This window comes from Vicugna pacos, chromosome 2, assembly GCF_048564905.1.
Source record: "Vicugna pacos chromosome 2, VicPac4, whole genome shotgun sequence".
Lineage (NCBI taxonomy): Eukaryota > Metazoa > Chordata > Mammalia > Artiodactyla > Camelidae > Vicugna > Vicugna pacos.
In genome coordinates, this window is record NC_132988.1 from 80,411,294 (window position 1) to 80,435,313 (window position 24,020).

Here is a 24,020-nt window from a genome sequence, read left to right on the forward strand (position 1 = left end):
CATTTTTTAAGTTGAACTATAAAAATAGTCAAATATTGTCAATTTCATATAATGCAGCCTCATAGTTGAGTATATTTCTACAATACAGGTACAAAGTGTTTTTCATTCAGTAGAATATTTGTGTAACTCTGTTTTGATTCTCATTTCCATTCCTTGCTATCTGTCAGCCTTCAGACTTAACTACTTATAACAAGCAGGAAGCAACTTGTCAGAAAATGACTGATGTATTAACTTGCATTCATTAGACCATTTTATAGACAATATAATGTTAGACTTGGAACGCATGTTAGAGGTCACCTAAGGCCACCCCACGCACCTAACAGAAAAATTTGACAACCCTACCTAATAGTTATTTCCCTCTGCTTGGCCACTTTAGAACATTACCTCAAGAGTTTTTCTATATTGTTAGAAAGTCTATATTTTGAACTGAAGATTACCTAATTTTAACTGATTGGTCTCAATTCTGCATTCTGTTAGGAATACTATAAAAAGACTACTCCTTCCAGAGGGCAAATGTTTTAACATTGGAGGATAGACATGCTCTACTCCTGCTCTCATCCCCAAGAGAAGCAGTCCCAGCTGTTCCCAGTTGTAGTCATAGACTCAAAATCTTAAGATTTGAGAAACTTTAAGGATTATTCCAGTGGTTATCAGATTTACAAGATCTATGCTGCTGTCAATTTGAATTCCCCACATTGTCTGATGCAGTGCCTTTTAAATAATGAGCACTAAGTAAATCTTTATTATATAAATGTGAGACTAAGAGAATAAATGGAATTTAAGTTTATTCAGTCAGTCAGTAAAAATTTTTGAGAATCTGCTTTGTGCCAGGCAAATGTCCTAGACATTTAGGGATACACCAATCAACAAGAGACCAAATTTTCTGTTTTTATGAGTTTTGTATTTGGCTGTGAGAAACATTCAATAATAATTAAATCTATAATATAGCTCAGGTATTGTAAATGCTGTGAAGCATTAAAAAATTGGGTAAGGGTGTGGAGAAAATTAGGGACTGGGTATTTAAGGAAAACCTTTCTGTGAATTAATAGTCAGTCAAGAGCTGAATAAAGCAAGGAGGTTAAGCCCTGTGGATATTTGAGGCGGGGATGGTATAGACAAATGCAAGGGCTTGCATCACCGTGGCTGGGGTTGATTGTGTCAGAACTGAAGGGAAGAATGAGTGGGTGAGGTGTAGAGGTAGCCTGGGGAAAAATCATGTAGGGAACTGTAAGCCTAAATAGGGAGCCGAGATTTCATTCCACGTAATGGGAAACCGTGAAGCAGAGGAGTGACATTATTAGATCTACATTTAAAAAGGATCATTATTGGGAGGAGACTACAGGGGCAAGAGGGGAAGCAAAAAGACCGTTTATAACCTCATTGTTGTAGTTTTCTAGACTTTCACTGTTCACTATGGTAGCCACAAGTTACATGTGACAGCTTAAGTTAAAATTAAATAAAATTTAAAAATTCAGTTCCTTTCTTGCACTAGCCCCATTTCAAGGGCTCAGTAGTCACATATGGCTATTGACTTTACCGTATTGGACAGCACAAATGTAAGATATATCTATCATCAGAGGTTTTATTGCAGAACACTGTTGTAGACAATACAGAGTAGCCAGTAGAGGTCTCAAAACTTATCAAGTTTTATATTCAAGATATATTTTGAAAGAAGACCTAACAGATTGGATGTGGGATATGAGGAAAAGATAGAAATCAGGTGACTCCAAACTGCAAAGTTTGTGGCCTGAATAAATTGGCTCAGTTCCATTTCAAAATGGGGAATGTTGGAAGAGAGGTTTAGTAGTTGAAATCAAGAATTCAGTTTTTGATTTGAAAAATGATATGCCTGTTAGGTAGACTGAGTGTAAGATAAGGATCATTGAATTTGGCAACATGGATATTATTGGTCTGTAAGATTTTTTTCAAAGTACTAATTTTTCTATTTATTGTTTGCCCTGTGATAATTAGGTCTGTGTACTATGCACTTTTCCTATAAATGAGGATGGAGTTGTTCAGTGTGTAAATTACATCAGAAAAATATTCAAAAAACTTTCAGTTTAAGAAGGTTGAACAGATTTATCAAATTAATTTCTTTAGTCTCTGCTTAAATGATAGTAGAGAAATTAAAATGCTAAAAACTCAGTAAAAAAGTGAACAGATGAGGGTTTATCTGCTTATAGAAAAAAATCAAGCATTTTTAAATGATCATAAGGAGTAAAGTTACCTGAGGAAGCAAAGTGGAAGAAATCAAGCACAGAAAATGAACAGAATGGGATAGAAAAAGGTGGACTCATTTCGTCCCAGAGAACCCTGGAGAGGTGTCGGATTCAGAAACATTAAGTATGAAGGGGAGCAGGAGTGGAATGTGCTACTGGAACAAAGAGTGAATTGAAAGATTTAATATGTATTATTAGTGCTTCCGTTTTTTTTTTTTAAGTCTATTAAATTTCTAGTATATTAAGGAATATTTAACATCAATCAGTGAAGATTCAAAGTATACACAGCGTATCTTTTTTGTTTATATTTTTCAAAGCATTGAACAAAAATTCAAGACACTTCGTGCGTTGATCATGTCCTCCTTGTATGCTGAATCCCTATTTATGTTTCATTTTGAGGAGAAAAACCCAGATACATGTCTCACATGGCATAAGTAGGAAGGAGTGGAGGGTATTAGAGTGGAATACTAAATATGAAAGAGTCATTTTGGGGCTCTTCCTCTCCCTTTTCTTTTCCTTTGCCTCAGACACAAGGGGAAATTAGGAAGAATTACTTTTTTAGCTACATGATAATGTAAATTCAGTATAATTAAATCCACTACCTCACTCTTTTGTATGCCCCACCCCAGTTCTCTCTGTAATTCCCAGAGGGGAAACTGCTCTGCCTGAATTTAGACCGGTTAGAAAGAGGAGAAAGTTATGCACTGGTTTAGGGAAAAGCATCTTGTAAAATACAAGATGCCTTTTATTAGGCAGGGAAACATAAGATGTATATAAATAAACACATTTTGTGATGTAATTGGAATATTACATTTAATTGAAGTATGGTATATGTTTCATTATATCATCAATGTTGGCTGTTTAGACTTGAGGTGCCAATGTTTAGTTACGACTCGTGAAATTGGGAGAAAGAGGTTCTAGGATTCCACAAATAGCCCGTAAGTGTTAATGAGCCTGTTAATTGAACCATCTTGCTAAGTCATCCATTTTTCCTCAATAGAATTTTTTTAAGCTGGTGTTTTCCTTTACTTTTTTTTTTCATTTGCATACTGCTATCATACTATTTGCCATATCCTAATGCTATTTACTTATATTTTTTAAATATCCCATTTTTATGCTTGAATTTATTTGTTTAAAATGGAAACCTTAGATCAGTATTATTTTCTTAAATGGAAAACCAGTAAAATGTTCTGTAAGTAGACGGGAAGTGCAAAAGTCAGTATCATTTTGAAATATGCGAGTGTAATGATGTCATCAGGCTATAATAGAGTGGCCTGCCTGTGCAGCGGAGCCCCACGCTTAGGACTTGTCTCTATTTGCTGAAAGAGGAGATGAGCAAATAAAACAAAGTAACTCGCATTAAACTGAGACTTTCTCCATGACCTAATCAGGAGTATTGAAAGAAAATTTAAAACAGTAACTTGCCTATTGTGGAATTCAATTTTCTAAAATTTAGGTGCAGAAATTCTCTCTCACCACCAGCATTAGTCTTAGAAAAGCTCCACCTTAAGCCAAATGTAATAATCAAAGATGTTAGAAAAGACATTAAGAAATAAGGAAGTGTGAAGTGATAGGAGTTGAATTTTGGGTCTCTTCCCACTGAAAAATCTCAGGATATGGAAGGCTTCCAGAGTGTCTCTCTTCCCTATCTGGATTTTAATGCAGCTTCAGCATGTTTGCTTACTAAAACAGCAAGCAAAGCTTTTTCCTTTTTTAAGTCTAAATTTTCATTTGTGCTAGATATTGAAAAGATCAAAGAGCTTGAGTTTCCTTTCTTATCTGTAGGTTAAACCCATCTCAGGCTAGTGTACTTGCAAATGCAGCCCACATTCCCCTTTTCTTCGTCAAAGTTCCATCTGTGAGCTGCCAGGACTGAACTATCCAGTTTATTTTTTGTATTTCTTCATTGAAATCTCTCACTAATCTAATTCTTAATAATAGTAACTAACATTTATTAAGCAATTATTGTGTGCCAGGCACTTGTTCAAAGACTGTTGCATGTTTAAACCCAGCAATCCCCATTTTTCAGATGAAGAAATTCATAGTGCGTAAGTTCACATCTCAGCTCCACTATTTACTAGGTATATAGTTTTGAACAATTTATTTAATCTCTGTGCCTCAGTTCCCCATTTGTAATATGGAATAATCATAGTATTCATGGAATAGTAACTCATAGAATTATTGAAATAATACAGTAATTTCCTGTGCTACCCAACAGAACTGTTAAAGAGCTAAGTGTCTTCTTGCTTAGTATACTCAGTGTGCCATTAGCTCATTTCAAAATCCAAACAAAACTTTCTCGTTGGGTTCTTTTTGTTTTGTTTTGTTTTGTTTTTGCAGTTTGGCATTTAAGGAAAAAAATATATTCTATGACTTGCAAAGTTCTTACAACAGGACTGAGGGGAATAAAGATACTTGTCCTTCCTGTTTTGGGAGACATTGGAAGAAGTTTCCTTACTGGTTATTTTGACAAGTTGCTTTTTCTGTCAAGTTACGAATAGAAAGAACCAAAGTGTAGTGATGGTTTTCCTTATGAGTATGTAATATTTGAGATTTGAGTTGATACATATATTTATATATGTGTGTATATATATATATATTTTTAAACAGTATCAATAATTTAGTGTCTGTTCTTAGATAAACTGTTTCACAAAATTAAGTCTCTTCAACCAAAGCCCAGTTTCAAATGAGGTTGTTTGGAAATTAAGAACTTTAAAAAGAGAAAAGAAAACTATACCCCTTGAGCCCTGTAGTGGAATGATCTAGTACAGTATTTGTGTGGTACCCCTAATTTAAAAGTTAGCTTTTTTAAAAAATGAAAATGGAACTGTTCCAGAAGGGTACTGAAAGTTGAGAACATGACCAGGCACTTCATCCATTTAGATACATGAAATCTTTTGTTTACATGAGGACTACAGAGGTGTTTTTGAGGGTGTTCCAGCCGTTTAGGCTATGATGTCACTAACATTACATATGCTATAAATGACAAGCAAAAACTGTTACACAACATATTCTTTGAATCATAATGTTCATATATACTAGATCACATTCTCCTTGAGTAATGAACACAGAATATAATTAACTCACAGCTATGCTCAGTAATCAGATGCCAGTTCTTAAGTCTTCTTTGTGCAATCCAGATTACCAAAGTGCTCACCATCTGCAGTTACTCTTAGATATTCTCAAATAGATAAAGTGACTGCTCTGGAGGTGATTTTAAAAGTGACTATCAAGTAACTATTACTACTTTGCAGTCCTAGCTCTGTTTCCGTCTAAATACTTGAGTGTTTACAACTAACTGATGACTGCTGAAGATTGCCTCTCTTTCTGTTTAGGTATCGTTGTCTCTGGAAACCTCTGCTGTGTTTCTTTTGAATCCTTTCCTGTTTCTCGGCTTATTAAATTCCTTACACTCAGAAGGCAGACAAAGCCTGGGCCAGGTTACTCATGTAGGGTTCATGCTACAGGCCATGAACATAGACAGAAAGTCCTTTGTTGAGGGTGTGGCCACTTTAATAATTAGTGGGTCAAAACCCCTTATATTTACAATAGACAATTGAATATTTAATGTTAAGAAATTTTAGTCTATATTTTGGAGGGGGAAAAAAAGCCCTTAAATATAATCTTGACTTTACCATATAAATTTTAATTGGATTCAATTCCACCCTCGTGTCCCTAGAATTACACCAAAGTGATCCCAAAGATATAAAGCTAGTGAGCCTCTTTAGTGAAACATATGTTCACAATCCTTTATGTGCAATTCCAGAATCCAAAAAGATCTGAAAAAGGAAAAGAATTTTCATACCTTATTTAGCAGCATACCCGACCTGAGGTTTTTGGATGATGAAACCTGACTTGAGCTGACTGAGACTACTTACAGTTTTTATTTATCCTATTTAGTATGAATATTAGTAAGCTTGCTGCAGAAATGTTAATGTGTTGGATTACTGAATGCTGATTCAGACCTTTGCTGGTGTTTTGTAATGTACAGTGTAAGTGCAGCATTTCTGGCAAGAGTTTCTCGTAAGTCACTGGCACCTGCATGTAGTTAAGAGTAACATAAGAGGTAGAGGGAAGCCAGATTTTTTTTTCTTTCTCCTTCTCTTGCTGCTGCTCCTTTGTCATTCATCTTTTTTTCCTTTCCCCTCCTTCATGCCCTTCTCTCTTTCCTCTTCTTCTTCCTAACAACCGGTAGCTATAGCCCAACTAGCAATATCAGATGATCAGATGTGTTAAGAGTTCTGTCCTTAGTCCATTTCAATTGACCTTAATATGTTGTGTAGTTCATCATTTACAGTAGAATCCGTGACATACAGAGCTTTAAAGGAACACTATTCTTTCTTAAAATCGTCTCTGCTTTGTGTCTTCAGAAAGTCATTTGACTTAATATTGCAACCCAGTTATTTGCTCGTTTTATTTTCTTTCTTCAAGTTGCACATTGAATAATTACCACACAGCTCGGTAAAATTCTTTTAAATTTGTCTTCAGACTGGTACAGGTTGGAAGATAGGGCCATTGCCTTATTTCATGCTCTATGGACTAGTCTGAACATAAATTATGAGTTTTGCTTTTTTTATAATAATATTTTGGCTTAGTTTTTTTTCTGCTAATGTTAATAAAGACTTATTCTTCAAAAACAGATACTGTAGTTTTGCAAGAGATAATTATAGAAAGCAGAATGTAGGCTTATGGAGAGACTTTGGTAATAAATAAATACATAAAATCCTTTTAAAAGTTAGCAAATGAAGGCTAGAAAAACCATACCTATCTGCTATCCATTTAATTCATCTGTTTCTGGTGATGGGCTTCTAGGGTTTAAAATGAGAAAAAAATGGACTTTAAAATATAACCAATTTGGGTTCAACAAATCAGTGGTGTAAAATAACTAAGGAATTACTGTTTTAGATGAAAAGAGACACACAATGTGTGGACCTTGTTTAGATTCTGACTTGAACAGATATAATTTAAAACACCAAACCAATTCTGAGATAATCAGGGATTTCTCTAAGAGGTCCGTTTGGAGCAAAGCCACTTCTACTCAGACTCCTTTTCTGATTAGTCCTCATTCCTCTGCCCTTGGGTATTTCTTCTGTCTGCACATACTGCCTTAGGGATCACATAACATTTCAGGGCTTTAAAATACCATCTGTATACTGACAAACTCCATATATGTGTACCTCCATCTCAGAATTCTTCCATAAACTCCAGACTCATATATCCAGCTAAGTATCTCGCATTTTCACTGGAATGTCTAATCCAGTGTCTAATTAGCGTATACAAATTGAACTCTGAAACTTCTTCAAAACAAACTCCTCACACAGCCTTCTCCATCTTGGTTAACAACAACTCTATCGTGCCCCTTTCTCAGGACACAGAACATCCATATCAGCAAATCCTTCGGGGCGTTCCTTCAAAATATTACCAAAATTTGATCACTTCCCAGCTGTCCCACAGCTATCATCTTGGGCTAAGCTACCACCATTCCTTGCCTGGATTTTTGCCAATTGTCTCCTTGCTTCTGCCCTTGCCCTTCTGTAGTCTGTTCTCAAAACAGCAGCCAAGAGTGATTCTTTTAAAACAGCTCAGGTCGTATCTCTCAAACCCTTCCAGTGAGCTTTCCATTTCAGTGTTCATGCCAGAGTTTTTTCAGTGGCCCAGAAGACTCTATATAGTTTATCTTCCGTTTTCTCTTCCTCTCACTCAGTGTTTCTCCTTGCTGTTCTCCTGACTCAGGGCTTTTTCACTTTCTGCCCGGAATGTTCTTTCCCAGATATCTCTGCTTTGCTTACCCTCCTTTAGATCTTTGTCCTAACAACAAATTCTCACCAAGGACTCTTACTTGACTATTTTATTTGAAATCTATACCCTCTAACCTCTGTGGTATTCATTAGCCCTCCTGTGGAGTTATTTTCCTCTACAGCTTTATGCTCTTCTATTTACTTATTTATTTATTGTCTCTCTCTTCTGATAGGATGTAAACTCCGTAGGACTTGGTGATTTTGTCTGGTTTGTTCACTGCTGTGTCTTCAGTGTCTAAAAGGGTGTCTGGCTTAGAGTGGGTCTCCATAAATATTTGTTGATTTAATGAATAAAAATCTAGCACTTGCCAATGCCTAGAACATAACAGTTTTCATAAATATTTAAATGAATGAATGAGTGGTTAAATAATCTAGTTGATCATCTCATTCTCTCCCAATCAATTTGACTCTCTTCTAGCTTTCTTTTTTTTAACTTTTTTTTAATTGAGGTATAGTTGATGTACAATATTTTGTAAGTTTCAGGTGTCCAACTTAATGAGTCATAATTCCTAAAAGTTATACTCTATTTACAGTTATTATAAACTGTTATTTGTAGTCCTTGTGTTGTACTCATGTACTTGTAACTTGTTTATTTTATACATAGTAGTTTTTACCTCTTAATTTCCTACCCCTGTCCTACCCTTTCCCCCTTCTCTCTCCCCCCTGGTAACCACTAAGTTGTTCTCGTATTTGTGAGTCTGTTTCTTTATGTTATATTCACTAGTTTGTTGAGGAACTAACTTCTCACTCTCAGGGCAGCTAAGAGAGAACACCTGGGGACCAGTATGCTCATTATGCATGACTTTATGGCTATATGCTGCAACTCCAGCAGTCCCTTTGCTTTGGTTTTCTAGTTTTCTATACTGAAAGGCTACCACTTAAAATAGCCATTTATTATTAGTTAGTTCAAGAAATCAAGGATGAACATGATAAGGAAATACGCAACTGGCTGATCTCGGGGTCAGGGAAAATCTGACATTGATTGCTCCCCTTTTAGAATTGATTAATATGAGGATGCTCATAGGAATTACTGGAATTGAGAGTTAAAGCTTTATCCAAAGATGTTTAGTGCGATAATTCTTTAGCATTATTGTGTATGGGAATTACCTGGAGAGCTACAGATTCCTGAATACACCCTGAAAGAAGGTCGATCTTCGCAGCATGTAAGCAAATGGACATGTGTAGCAAGCATTTTGAAACAAGTCAGAAGGACTACATCACTTAACCAGTGAGCCCTTTAAGCAAGAAGTCCTCCACCTGACTTTCTTCCATCTGCACACATTCTACTTTCCCTTAACTTCAGTGAACCTGACAAAACATCTAAAGAGTAATCACTTCTACTTTTGTGACAGTCACAATTGGTCACCCACCTTCTCCTATACCTTCAACCTCTTTACTGGCTCTTTCCCTCAGCATATATACAGAGTCCCTTATGTACTTAAAATCAAAGCAAACATCATCCACCCTCACCTTTAAATTTGTCATCCTAACTTTACTCCTTCTGTTACCAATGAAGATACTAGAAATTAGTCAAGAGTTACTTTGCTTTCTCTCCTACTTTACTGAAACATCTTTGGGTGAGGTTACCTATGGCATTCAGAGAGCCAAATATATATGCTGTCATGTTGCATGACTTCTCTATGTTGTTTGAGAATGATAAAGATGGATAACAGCTAGTGATACTCTGTATCAGGTCCTGAACCAAGGATTTCATATGAATCTCATTTAATTCTTGCCAACTTCCCACAAGATAGGAACTGGTAATAAATTGCTTTGAGAAGAAAACTGAGCCTAGAAATATTAATTTGCCAAAAGTTACAAAGCTAGTGATCTGAACCCAGACAATGTGGCACAAAACTCCACGTTCTTAATCTTGTATTCTATCCATCTCCTGTTTGAAACTTCTATTTTATTCTAACATATTACAAAGATTTTCTTCTTATTTCTCTGGCTGTCTCCTTGCAGATTCCTTTATAGGCTCTTTTTCCTCCTCTAACTTTTAAATGCTAGTGTCCTCTAGATCTCTGGTACTTAACTTTTTCTTTATATGCTCTTCCTGAGTGACTTTATCCAAACCCATGATTTTGTCTACCATTTACATACTGATCATTTCCAAATCTATAGTTTAAGACCTTTATTAGTTCCCACTCTATAACTGAAATTATCCTTTAAAAATTAAAATTTTATCATTTTATGCCTCACCCTAAAATTTGTCAATGCCTCTTCATAGGTTTCAGTATAAAATTCAAACTACTTAGCAAATCACAGAAACACCTTACATGATCTGGCTCCTGCTTACTGCTGTAGCCTCATCTCATCTCCCCTCCCCCTTCTCTAGATAATCTACAGAATTTGAACACTTCCTACTGTGTCATATCTCTGTCTTTAGGTTTACAGGTTATTTCCTTTGCCTGGAAGACCTAAACTCTAACTTTTGTGTCTCATCTTCATCAGCCCTCCTCCTATTTATCCATCCATATTGACTCAAAAGTCATCCACCCCACCCCAACCTCAGAATTCTTTCTGGTATCTTTATTTCTGATATCTTTATTTCTGATCTGATTGAATGCTCATTTGGAATCCCATGGGATAATGAGCCATAACGTATACCACAATGTATTACAACCATTGATTTGTTCCTTTACCTACAAATGTTGAGGGGTTTTTTAGATTTTGTTTTTTTAACGCCAGACATCATACCTTACTCAGTTTTTTGTTTGTTTTTTGGGAACTCAGTGTAAAACTTACTATATAAGAAATAGTCAAAAAATGAATTTATGGGTAAGTTTAGAGTTTATTTTGTAATCCGTAGGGACTTAGTGGAGTTTTATGAGGAGACTAATGATCTGATGACAGCTCTGCTTTAGAATCTTTGATTTAGAAATGTGAAGTAGATAGGGTGTAGTTTATTTGAAATTAATTTTTTTAGTGAGACTTAAGTAGATAAATCAAGAAACCAAGGTATAAGTATGTTACAATTCTAATGGTAACTGTTAAATTGTCACCCCAAAACTTATAACCCCCAGTACTTCAAAATGTAACTGGATTTGGAGATAGGGTCTTTAAAGACATAATTAATTTAAAACTAGGTTCGGGACCCTAATGCAATAAGATTGGTGTCCTTATAAGAAGAGATTAGGACCCAGACAACACAGAGAAGAGACTATGTGTAAACAGAGGGAGAAGACAGACATCTACAGTCCGAAGAGAGAGACCACAGGAGAAATGAGCCTGCCAGCACCTTGATTTTGGACTTGTAGCCTCCAGAATTGGTGAGAAAATTAATTTCCATCATTGAAGCTACCCAATCTATAGTGTTTGTTATGGCAACTCTAGTAAACTAATACAGTAACTAAATAGAAATTTAATGTTCAACCTCATTAGTAATTATAAAAATGTAAATTAAAACTATATGAAACCATTTTCATACTACCAGTTTGATATAAAAAAACTCCGTCAATACCTAGTATTGGGTTTTGATATAGCGAGGTCTTTTATGCTACTTGTTAGAGTATAATCACTTTGTATACATTGGTATAATCACTTTGAAAAGCAAGTTGGCTTTATCCAAATGACAGGGATGTGCATACCATATGACCTAGAATTTCTACTCAGCTGTTATGCATATGGGTACAGAAATGTTCAGAGCAACATTATTAGCAAAAAAAAGAAAGAAAGAAAGAAACCAAATTACAGTGGAATCCTAATCAGTAGTGACAGTAAATATGCAACACAAATGAACATAGATAAATCTTACAAAATAATTTGGAGTGAAGAAAGAAAGTCACAGATTTGTATTTAAAGAATAATTACTATTTTTTAAACTCAAAAGTATGTATATATACAAAATGAAAGGAAAGAATAGATAGTGGAAAATGATACTTGAAAGATTAATTTGAAAGAGATTAAAAATGAATAAGCAGCAGTTCTCAGTGACAAGACGAAGGTGAAAGGAAAAAAAGTCAAAGAAGAGGGACTTGAGCCTGGTAGCTAGAGGAATAGCTGTTCCATTAATCTGCTTGGAATAGTGAGAGTGACTAATTTGGAGGAAAAGATTGTTTGGAGTTTTAGATGCACTGAATTTGATACAAGAAGGCAGTATCTATTCAGACAAAAATGTACAGTACATAGTTAAATTTGAAAAATCTAGAATTAGGAACAAGGATATCTTAAGGCTGGAGAGAGATTTAGGAATAATCTCCCCTAAGGGGATTAGGTGAAGACTTGGCAGCAGACGCATTCTCCAGTAAAACGGGACATAGAGAACACTACTAGCTTTATGAGAACAGGTAGAGATTATATGAGCAAAAAATAATTTTGGCATTGATTAGACTTAAAAGAGATGATGTGATGTAATCAGAAACCAATATCAGCACTTTGACAAGTGAATTTTTAGAGAATACATTGTTCCCATTCTAATCTGTAATATATTAATATTCAATTTGAATAATTTATGCAAAGTGACTTTGCCATTATTTGTCTGTAAGCCAGAATTCCTTAATCTTCTCATGTGAAAAGGGCTCCATTGCTTTTGCATATTAGTCATTCTTATTTATGACAGTTGCACAAGACTACTGTGTAGTTAATTGAAATAAAAATTAGACATGAAAACTACACCTTGAGAAATGCATCTTTGTAGAGTGAGTTGGATTGCCACAAAGTAAGGGAGTAGCCCACACCACATGGTTTGAGATTGGATTCATGAGTTCTTGCAAGTCATGTCATTATTTAAATTACAAGCAATAATCTAGTTTAGTTATCACAGTTATATTTGATAAAATAAAAATGGCATAATGAAGAGCAGTATTCAGTATGAGTACCTCTTGTGTCACTGTTTAGTATTTTAAATTTGGGTTTTAGGTTTATTGAATTTAGATAGAAAACTTAGATATTTTATAGATTGAAATGAAAACATTTCAAACTGGAGATTGGTAATTTCAAAATCCTTTTTAGAATGGAGCAGTTTGAGAAGAATTTTGATTGTCTCCAACTACCAAGTTGAAATTACTCTTGTAGTCCCTGGAGTATGCATGGGTTTACTATGCTTCATCTGTGACTTGGGAAGTTGTTTGCACTTTATCTGGAGTCAAAGTTGATTTGTCTACCGTGATGCAGAGTGATACATGCTACTTTATTTTACTACGGTATAAATTTAGCCCAAACTTTTTAGATTTAGTCGATTTGTAAGGAAGGACAAGAGACAGACATCACTTTCACCTTCAGCATTCAAACTTTTAGTATTTGTGGAGTAGGTAGTGTTTGTTGCCTTCTGCCTTCTGACACCGCTAATAGCTGGCTTCTTGCTTCTCAGTGAGATCACAACTACAAGTATGCCGTGATCTTGCGAATGCTGCGAGGTGGGAAATCGGGAGAGCAGCAGGAGCCTCTTCAACAGACTGTCACTGCTTGTCCTGCTTATGTTAGCTAACTTCACTTCTTGATCAAGTGAGCTTTGGTCAATCTTTCTGGACCATCTAACATTACATCCTGAACAGAGTATGATAAGAGGCACCTCAGTGCAGATTGCTTTGTCAATTAAAGAATGAGGTAATAGGTTTGGAAAAAGCTTGATATCTAGATTAATTTACTCAGAATGTTCCCTCTGGAATTGTGAGATCCATTTTAATGGCCTGAAAGCATTATCCAGACAACTTCTGAAGTGTAATAAGGGGACTGACTTTGTTTCCATTTTCTTCAAAATCTATATACCCTGGTTGCATTAGTTTTCTATTGTTGTATAACAGACTACCACAAGGTCAGTAGCTTCAAACAGCACATTTATTATCTTACAGTTCCCATGGGTCAGGAGTCCAAGTACAGGTTAACTGGGTCCTCTTCTTAGGGTCACACGAGGCTGAAATCTTATCTGACGCTTGAGGATCTTCTCAGCTCAGTAGTTGTTGGCAGGATTCAGTTCCTTGCAGCTATAGGTGTAAATTCATTATTTTCTCACTAGCTGTCAGCCATGGTCTGCTCTCAGCCCATCAGGTCCTTGCCAGGTGGCCCCCTCTGTAGGCAGCTTACAATCCAGTTGTCATCAAGGCCAGCAGGAGGGAGCTCCCTGTCTTTGAATCTTTTTCCAGTCTGCTCCAACAAAGTCTTCTACAACATAACCTAATCAGGTGAGCCGCTGCCACTTAATATTTATAGGTCCCATCCATCCTCATGGGAAGAAGATTATACAGGCAGGTATACCAGGGGGGCCAGAATTTGGGGGGCCATCTTAGACTTCTGCCTACCATAGTCTTCCCTCTGGCCCTCAGTTATTCATGCCCTCCGACCCCATACACACATCACAAGCAAAATACATCCCCTCCCACTGTTCTAGGGTTCTCATCCTATTAAAGCATCAGCTCAAAGTCCAGAAGCTCATCGAAATCATCTAAATTAAGTATAAATGAGGCTCCTGTGTGTCATTTATCTAAGAACCTGTAAAACTAAAGAGACTGCCCCAACATTCCCAGTGTGAAATGGTTGGAGAGTCATGGGATAACTATTGTAGACATTCGGATTCAAAGCGGGGCAAGGCAGAGTGGAAAGTGAAAAAGGAGTCACTGATCCATCACAGTTCAGGCCCTCTGCCATGTGCACTGGCTGTTGGTAGATTTCAGTGCCTTGTGGTTGTAGGACCATTTTCTTGCTGGTTGTTGGCTGGGGTACACCATCAGCTCCTAGAGGCCACCCTCAGGTCCTCGTCACATAACCCCTACCTAGGCAGTTCACAACATGAAAGGAGTGTTTGGTAGACTCAGAATTCTGCCTGCCACATTAATTTGTTTATTGCAATATAAAGGGCAAATACGAATTTTTTCTTGGTCTTTTGTGCTTTATACATATTTGTTTCCTTTAGTGACTTACTCTGAGACATTTCAAGTCCACATTTTTGAGGAGGACCAGCGAGCTGGTTTCTAAAGCAATGATCTGAACAAAAGTCAGTGGGTGGGTAGGAGGGGTGATGTAAAAAAAACAATACTCAAAACCAAAGTTCTTACCGTTACATTGTTTTCTGTTGGTACCTCCCATTTGGTGAGAAGTATAAAATATGTGGAATCAGGGATTTCCCCCTCCATTTTACTCTTCTCCTAAGTTTAAATGATACATTTAAAGAGGCTGAAAAATTCCAGAAGTTTTCTTCTGGTTTTTTGAAGCTGTCCTTTGAAAAACAGGTAACAGGCATATATGATTTCTATTTAGATAAGCAGTTGACATGAGCCAGAGGCCCAAAAAGGCAATTTAGCTTGCGTCTGTTTTAGTTTCTCTTCTCCCACTGGGAAAGTATAATGGAAAAGTTGACAAATACTAAGCATTGCTCCAACATCAATAAAAATGTTTGGACACATGCTGTTTTCTACCTTGAGACGATGTCCAATTAAAACTTACCTACTTTTATCTCTTTTTCTCCTTAAAGTCCCAATTCTTTCTTAGGCTTTCCTGAGTATATTAGGCAACAGTATTTTTTCTCTACTACCTGATTATACTTACCCTCTGATGGAAAGAAATATTAGTGTATTTTATTACTTGTTTGTAGGGAGATTAGCTTTTAGTCTTTTAAAGCTTAATAGTGCTTTTTATTCTTTCTACTTTGTATACTTGTGTCTTGGTGTTGACTGTTTCTAGATCAACAGTTAAAAGGTAGAAATAATTTCACATTATTTAAAATTTCGGGTTCAAATGCTTTAGGAAATTAGAAGTTGAAAGAAAAACAAGAGATTGTTCTCTTGAATAATTTTTTTTTAAGATTGTGTTATCAATCCATAAATTCTAACTTTAATAATGTAAGTTACATGGCATCTTAGATATGCTTTGGCTCTCTAAGAAGGGAAGATCTCAGACCTTAGCCATGGATTTTGATCTCTTTAGTCTTACAAATTTCTTTTTAATGGGAGAAGTTAGACTTTTTTAAAGCATGTATTACCTGATGTTAGGGTTTGGTTTCTTCTGACTTAAAAAAAAAAAATGAGATAGCTTCACAAGACAAAGAAAATGAATGCTGTTCTGGCTTTGGTTAGGTTTAGTTTGTTTTCTTCTCTTTTTAACAGCCTTATTGAGGCATATAATTCATGTATAATAAGCTATAAATATTTAAAGTGTACAATTTGATGAGTTTTGACATATGTATGCACTTGTGAACCGTCATCACAGTCAAGATAATGAACATACCCATCATCTACAAATAGTTTCTCATGCCCCTTTGTAATCAATCCCACATGCCCTTCCATAGGGCAGTGCTATCCACAGGCAGCTGAGCTGTTTTATGTAGCTATAGTTTGCATTTTCTGTAATTTTGTATAAATGTAGTCATAACACATGTACTCTTGTTTTTTGGCTTAGCTTCCTTTACACAGCATAATTTTGAGATTCATACTGTTGCATATATCAATAATTATTGATTATTAATATTCCCTTTTTATTGCTAATTAATATTCCATTGTGGGAATATACTAAAATCTGTTTATCCATTCGCTTGTTGGTAGACATTTGCATATTTCCAGTTTTGGGCTGTTACAAATAAAGCTGTTACAAGCATTTGTGGACAAGTCTTTGTGTAGATATATGCTTTAATTTCTTTTGTGTAAATATTTACGAGTGAAATAGCTAGGTCGTATGGTAGACTTATATTTAATTTAAAGAAACTGGTACTATTTTACATCCGCACTAGTAATGTATGAGAGTTCCAGTTCTTCCACATCCTTGGCTATACTTAACATGGTCAGTCTTTTTCATTTTAGTAATTCTGATAGCTGTGTGGCAGTATCTCATTGTTTTTAATTCTATTTTGTCCTAATGACTATTGAACTTGAGCATCTTCTCATGGGTTCATTTGCCATCCATATATTTTCTTTTGCTCATTTGATAACAAAAAAAATTGCATTGTTTGTTTTCATATTATTGAGTTTGGATATAATCTGGATGTAAATATATTATATATATTTATATTCTGGACATAAATCCTTGATCAGTTATGTGATCTATAAATATTTTCCTTTTATAGCTTTTCTTTTTATTCTTTTAACAGTTCTTTTCAAAGAGCAGAGGTTTTAATTTTGATGAAATCTTATCATTTTTTAAATTTTATGGTTCACACATTTGATGTTGTATCTAAGAAAAATCTGACCCAAGATCACAATGATTTTCTCCTAACTTTTAAAAAATGGCCTCCAAGATATTATTGTACACAGAAAAGCTTATTGAAAATTATCTTTAAATGAATATTCTTAGTAAATTACAAATTCTGAAACCTTGTTCTGAAGTTTCTAAGGTCACTTATTTTACTCGTAGAAAATTTTAATAATCACTTTTTTTTAACATTTTTTATTGATTTATAATCATTTTACACTTTTAAGGGGACTTCTGATTGGGTGTATAATCCCATTTTCAGACTTTGTTAATTAAAATCCCTTAACTGTTTTAAACTACATTCATAGAATTAAAAGTTGATTTCCAAAAGTATTTCAGTTGTCAGACTAACCAAAAAAAAAATTTTTTTTCCCTGAGTAATTAAATAAGTCTCTAATGAAAATTTATTAGTATGCTAAGACTTAAGTTCTTTTATATATTACAGTGGTATTTTATACAAGCCTGAACTCTAATTTTCTCAATTACATTACTTAAATTGGAATCACGAGGCAAATCTGTTATTCTAACTGACCTATTTCTCTTAAACATTATAAACAGCTAAAATACCAACTATGTACAGATTCTTTAATTTTTAAAAATACTAAGATATGGACTTGCCTCTCTTAATCTTTTATAAAATTCATTGTAAATCTTTCTGGGTTAAAGATGTTTATAATTTGAGAGCTTGCTTTCTCAACTCACTATAATTTTTTAATGACCTAAGAAGTCCTTAGCTAGGCTGATAAGTGTGTGTTTGCCCCGAGCTAGTGGCACACACAGAGCTCTATTTTATAGTTGCTTTGTTCTTGAAACAGGGTATTCTCATAGTCCTATTTCTTTAGAGTCTGTATAAACATTTCTAGTCTACCCCCAGACAGGTTGTCATATCACTTGATTGGATTCAGTTAATCTGTTTACTATTTCATTCTTTTTGGAATCACGTTTATGTACTTCCTATTTTCAAGTGACACAAATCCTTCAGGATTAAAGTGACATCTGTTAGAATCTCTTTGTGGCTTTATCTTACTCTGTGGGCACAGTTTTGAGGTCATGACGATAATACCTGTATTAACCAAAAACGTAATAATGATTCTGATTCTGTCATGTAATTATTCTTATTCAAAAGTCTTTCGAAAAATTTAGTTATCATGTAGCCTACCACTTTCAAGGAAATAAAAGTGAATAATATGGTTATGTTTATTGTAAAGCAGGACCTTTTTGATAGTAAGATAATGCCAGTCATAGATCTACACCCCAAGTTATCTAGTACTGCGTTTCCTCTAAAGGAAACAATTGAAGTAATAAAACTCTTAAGAATTTTCATAACTGTTTCCTTCATCTATTAGTTGACTTTAAGCTTTTCTCCCTCCTTTTTCTTATTGTTGCATCCTTCTTCCACTTCTGCATTTCTGTCATTCCTTGTTTTCTCTTTTCTTTCAGAGCTACTGATCTGGAGAGCTGTAGTAAAGGTGAATGAAAATAACAGAGAGGATGATGATAGGCAGTCACCAGACATGGTGGTGGTAGACAGTTTATAAGCTATAGTTATGTTGTTGTTTATTTGTTTGATTTTTAGAAAGCTGTTTTAATGTTACATTGTCTTGAGATTGGGTGATAGGAGGGTTGAGACAGTTTTTTAAAATCTTAAACCTCTCTTCTAGCAAAGTTATGAATTTAAAATGCCAAATCTATTCTGTTTTGCTGGATGATATTGCTTTAAAAAAAAAACAAACATTTTCTTCTGTGTTTGCATGATCTAACCAGTTCCCACAAGAGATGCATAGAGATCCTACTGAATAGGCAAAAAAAAATTTTAATAAACATTAATAGAGGATTAATAAAATACAATTCAGACCTGATTGAATCAAGTAATAGAGGGATCATTCATCATTTTACCTTTACATTTTCTTATTTATAGGAAAATTTTTATTTAAAAATCAGTCTTTTAAGAATTCACAGAAACCAGTATCTCAAGATTTAACACTTTGTATGTGGGTGATGTATATCATTTGTTTTACAACAGAATACATAAGGCATAATTATAAGCAACTTATTTTACCCATCACTTTTCTTTCTTTCTGCCCTCCCTCCATTTTCTCTCTTTTTCCTTCTTTCTCATTCATGAGAGGAACGTAGTCTCTTGCCTCTATGTGAAAACTCAAGTCCATAATTGTCTTCTCACCCTTTGATAATAATAGCTACAGTTACTCGAGTTGAAAATACAGTGTCAGTTCCATAATTTAAAGTGCCTACTTGGTAGGTACATTAAGCAACATTTCAATCTTGATTCAAAGCTAACACTGTTCCCTCCCCCATGTAGGAACAGCTCTAAGCGGAAGGCAGTGGGGTTGGCTTCTCTTTCTGTTGCTCATCTCCCTCCATCCATTTGCAAGTTGCTGTTTCCGACCCCCTCAGGATTTAAACTGGGGACAGGAAGAAAGGTAGAGAGACAGTCTTTCACCTGACTCCTGTTACAAAATGGCTTCACTGCCTTCGAATTTGTTACGTGCTTAAGGCTGACTCTTTCTCTTATGTATACTTCTGTGGGTTCTTCAGAGTTCTTCACTGGAATTATGCTTCCTGTGACACCTCAAAACATTCCTTCTGCCAGCCAATACCTAATTCCTCTTCCTCCTCTTCTTCCCCCCTTCCATACTTTCTCCTCTCCCCCTCTTCTCTCCTCACTTCCTCCTCCTCCTGGTAGTACCCTGGGAGCCTCTGGTAGTAGTCTGGGTAGAGTTCTTTTTTTTTAACGGCTTTATTGAGGTATCAATGACATACCATAAATTCACCCTTTTAAAATAAACCTTCAGTGGTTTGTGGTATAGGCACAGAGTTCTGCAGCCATTAGCACAAACTAAATCTGGGGACATTTTCATCATCTGGGTAGAATTTCATTAGCTCCAGGCTGTGTGGCCCTGCTTCTTGCCCACCTCCTCCTCCACCGCCACCCAACTAATGGAAGAGTAGCCAGCTCCCAGTACAGCACACCCCCTCACTCCAGCTGTGTGTGCCCTCTGCTCCCTCTGGCTGCTGCCTCAGAGCCATAGCCAAAGCCTTTGATCCCTGAAGTATCAGGCGCCAGTCTGTGGTGTCCTCCCCAACTCTAGGGAACACACCAGGCACTCCAAGGGGTCCCATTGAAGCCTCTTTCACTGGCTTGAGGTCTAGCAGAGGCTCCTTCCCACACTCCTGCTTTGGAAGAGGCATGAAAATCAGTACAATTCTCTTCAAAGAAATTCTCCTTATGCAATTTTCTCTCTACTCTGTGTACCCTGTGTGTAGGCTCTAGAGCTAACTAACCGGTTCTCATCCGTATTTGGAAATCTGCTAGAGTAGTAGTCTTTCTCACAGGTCACGTTGGTATCTGATTGTTTCTGTTGAAACTTCCAATTTAATATAGTGTTTTATGTATGCAATTACTCAGATATCTCTTAGACAGGAGTGAAGCTTCCAATTTTTCCCTTTAATAACTGTGCTATTACTACGCTATTGTATAATAAAATACATGAGAAATCTAGAGAGTTGGTGGGGGCGGCGAGGGGTCTAAATAAATAATCGCTTCTTGTACAAGTTAAATAAAACCCTTTTGGCTTTTTCAAAGCAATATCTTCTATCTTCCCTTTTAACTACTACATTGCGCATTTAAGTAGACACCCCTCAAGGCAGACTCTAAGAATAAAATGCTACAGTAAACATCTGAAAAAGAAAGTAACAGGGCAAGCCTGGCTTCATCTGTAGAGCTATAGTTGCTTTTTTTTTTTCCATCTGGGTTAAAGGATCATAAATATAAATTAAAAGAAAATATTAGCATTCATTGTTAGTTGAGTAAACAAATTCAACTTTCATCTGAAACAGATGTTTTTATAGGTTGATTTTAAAATTTAATGAAGGATATAATTACAGAACATAAGTATTTAACATTTCTGCTCCCTTTAATTTCTTTTCCAAACCCATCTGCTTCTGTCTATCAAGATATACATTATGCTTAAATTGGTTTGATTAGAGTAGAAACCTTAGTGATCACTAGAGAGAGCAATTTTCTTTTCAATGAGTGTCAATTTAGGAAAATTGATACAGAAGGATTTTGACTAGCTGTGTTTTCCTCTTCCAAAATGAAAATAGGATTATTGAGCCCCATAGAAAATGTTAAATTTTATCAGTATATCACCTACTTAATTGAATGCCTTTGAAAAAATTGACCCTCCCAAAATGTCACCACCAAGGCATGTTTTTGATTTTTTATTAATTCAAATTCTGTAGTCTTAGATTACAAAGCACGTTTATAGCATAACTTCTTTCCTTGTCATAGCTGCCTCAAAATGGCATTGTTATTACTATTATTATTCCGATGTCAAAGATGGGAAACTGAAATTTAGAGGTGAAATGACTTTCCTAGGGGCAAAGGGGAAGTTGGCAGCAAAGCTGGGTTTAGAAATAGCTAAGTCCATTCAGTGCACAATTCATACCTAAATATATTAGAGATACAGAAATCAATTAGTAAATGGAAAAAATGTGTTGCATCTTATTCCCAACTTCTCCAACCATGGCTGTAGGGTCTTCTCTCCACTCCTCTCTACTCTTTATACCCGGGATAAATAGGATTAAACCTGGATCTTCAGTCTGGTCTGGCCGCTTTGATTTAATCATGTGCTCTTTGGTGGCCCCTGGTACCTGAGGTCTCTGTCTTCTCCCACGACGTAGTCCCTACCACTGTTCTCCAGTTTCGTCTTTGAGGCTGACCCTGTTGGGCTGGGGCAATTGGTTGTTCTGAGAGTTCTTTTCCTCCAACTCCTTTCCCCTCTATGACTTTAAGCTGTAGGATTATATTATATTTACATTGAGAACTTTGGTGGTCAGTGACCTCATAGTTTCATCACTGATTTCGCATTTTCACTACTGCAAGTACAGTGAAGTAGCTGATGTGCAAGCCATCTGTTACCTTTGTTTCTTAGGTAATATGCACGTGTCACTAGCTGAGGCCCTGGAGGTTCGGGGTGGCCCCCTGCAGGAGGAAGAAATATGGGCTGTGTTAAATCAAAGTGCTGAAAGTCTCCAAGAATTATTCAGAAAAGGTAAGTCTTTTTTTTTTTTTTTCTTAGTATAGGGCAGGTGAAAAACAAATAGAGTGTAGAGTCTAGAAAGGAGTGCTCTCACTCTCTTAGGGCTGAAAAAGCTCAGATCTTGTCTACCCTCATTAGGACATCTTCTATGTGACTGATAATCATGCTTGGCACTGAAAATACAATGATGATTAAAACCAAAAACATTGTCTAGAGCTTACCGTCCAGTGTGGAAAGTAGCTATTCAGAAAATGTTTATATAAACAAATGTAAAAATGAAAACATGACAGGGGCTAGCAGGGAGGGGATTCAGCTGACTCTATGAGAACCCATAGTAGAAGAACTTGATCTGGTCAAGAGGAAGAAAAGAAAGTCTTCCCTGTATAAGTTGCCTCTGAGGTAAGACCCGAAAGAAGAGGAGACGTTAACCAGTTAAGGGGGAGGGAAAAAATCCCCGGCGGAGAGAATGATATGTGCATCCCTGGGATAATGCAGACTGAGTAACTAGTTTTTTGCTTCCCTGTAGAGGTGGTTACCTGGTACAAATGATTGTGTGGCATTTTTGAGCTGGAAAAGTTAGGGAGTCACCTTTTGGTTGTCCAAAAACGTTTGATACCATGCTGAAAAGTTCCACATGAAGATGGTGTTTGCCATTTACACCACATACCTAATGCATACTTAGAATAGAAGGTGAAGAAACCAAGCTTCATCTAAAGGAAGAAGTAAACTTTAAAGTTGTTTTGAATTAATTAAACAAGAACAGTAAACGTGACAGAAACAGGGGAGGGTCTGAGAGTAAAAGAGTTCTCAAAGTGTGGTCCCTGGATGACTAGCATCAGCATCACCTGCCTGTCACCTTGCTAGAAATGCAGACACTTAGGCCCACCCTGGACCCACCAAACATGAACTCTGGGGATGGAGCCCAGCAGTTTGTGCTTTAGCAAGTTTTTAAGGATATTCTGAAACATGTTAAAGTTTGAGACCCATTATACGATTGAATTGCTGAAGGCCAGGAGCCATGGGAACCTTTTGGAAGGTGTGGAGGTGACCACTGACTAAGGAAAGTCCAGAGCGTGGGGGAAGAGTGAGCACAGATATTAAGGCTTTGCTCTTGCTGTTGTTGTTTTCCCACCTAATTCAGCTATAACATAGGTATTTGAAGGTCTACTCTTTGATTAGAGGTAGGATTAATATAAAGAAAATTTATTCATTTTATCTAATGCCACTTACCTAAGATCTAGGTATTATAAGTAGACTTTGTTGTTTTGTTTGCTTCATTTTAGTTTTTTTAGAGAACTTTTAGAAAGCATAGGTGCTCTGGAGTATAGAGCAGGTAGCTATACTCCAGAGGTGGTGTTAAAGAAAGGATATGTTGGTGGCATTACTCAGTTACTTAACAATAGTCAATTAATACTTAAGAAGCATCTCCTACTTGTGAGGTATTGTGTGGAAGATGCCAGTAATTAGAAGGCGTGACTGCTGCTTGCCCTTAAGGGATACATTCAGATCAGACAGATGCGTGTAAAAAGTTTACTACTTAAAAACAGCCTGCCAAATATGTGATGGAGACAGTAAGTACTAGGGATGTTCAGAGGAGAGAGAGATAATACTTCTTATACTGATGGTGAGATTGCTGCCCTGGCCATGACTCATGGAATATAAAGCCTTTTGCACACTGAGTACCTAAGGGTTTTCCTTCTTTCAAATTTTGTATTAATAGAGATTGAATGTCTAAATGTTAAGTCCTTGTCATTGAGATGCAATTATTGCATAACATTGGCATATTACAATAAAGAGACTTACTGAATTTGTTCATAAAATGA

The 24,020-nt window shown here is 36.0% G+C and overlaps 1 protein-coding gene across 13 annotated transcripts in view; it reads left to right on the forward strand.

Moving 5' to 3' along the window:
* PTPN13 (protein tyrosine phosphatase non-receptor type 13) overlaps nt 1-24,020 on the forward strand; it is a 178,684-nt gene that overhangs the window by 22,541 nt on the left and 132,123 nt on the right. For all 13 annotated transcript variants that reach the window (XM_072942794.1, XM_072942828.1, XM_072942809.1 and 10 more), the window contains exon 2: nt 22,090-22,209. In XM_072942794.1, the coding sequence (XP_072798895.1) occupies nt 22,095-22,209 (115 nt within the window). In that variant the 5' untranslated portion in view covers nt 22,090-22,094. The remainder of the gene's footprint in view (nt 1-22,089; nt 22,210-24,020) is intronic.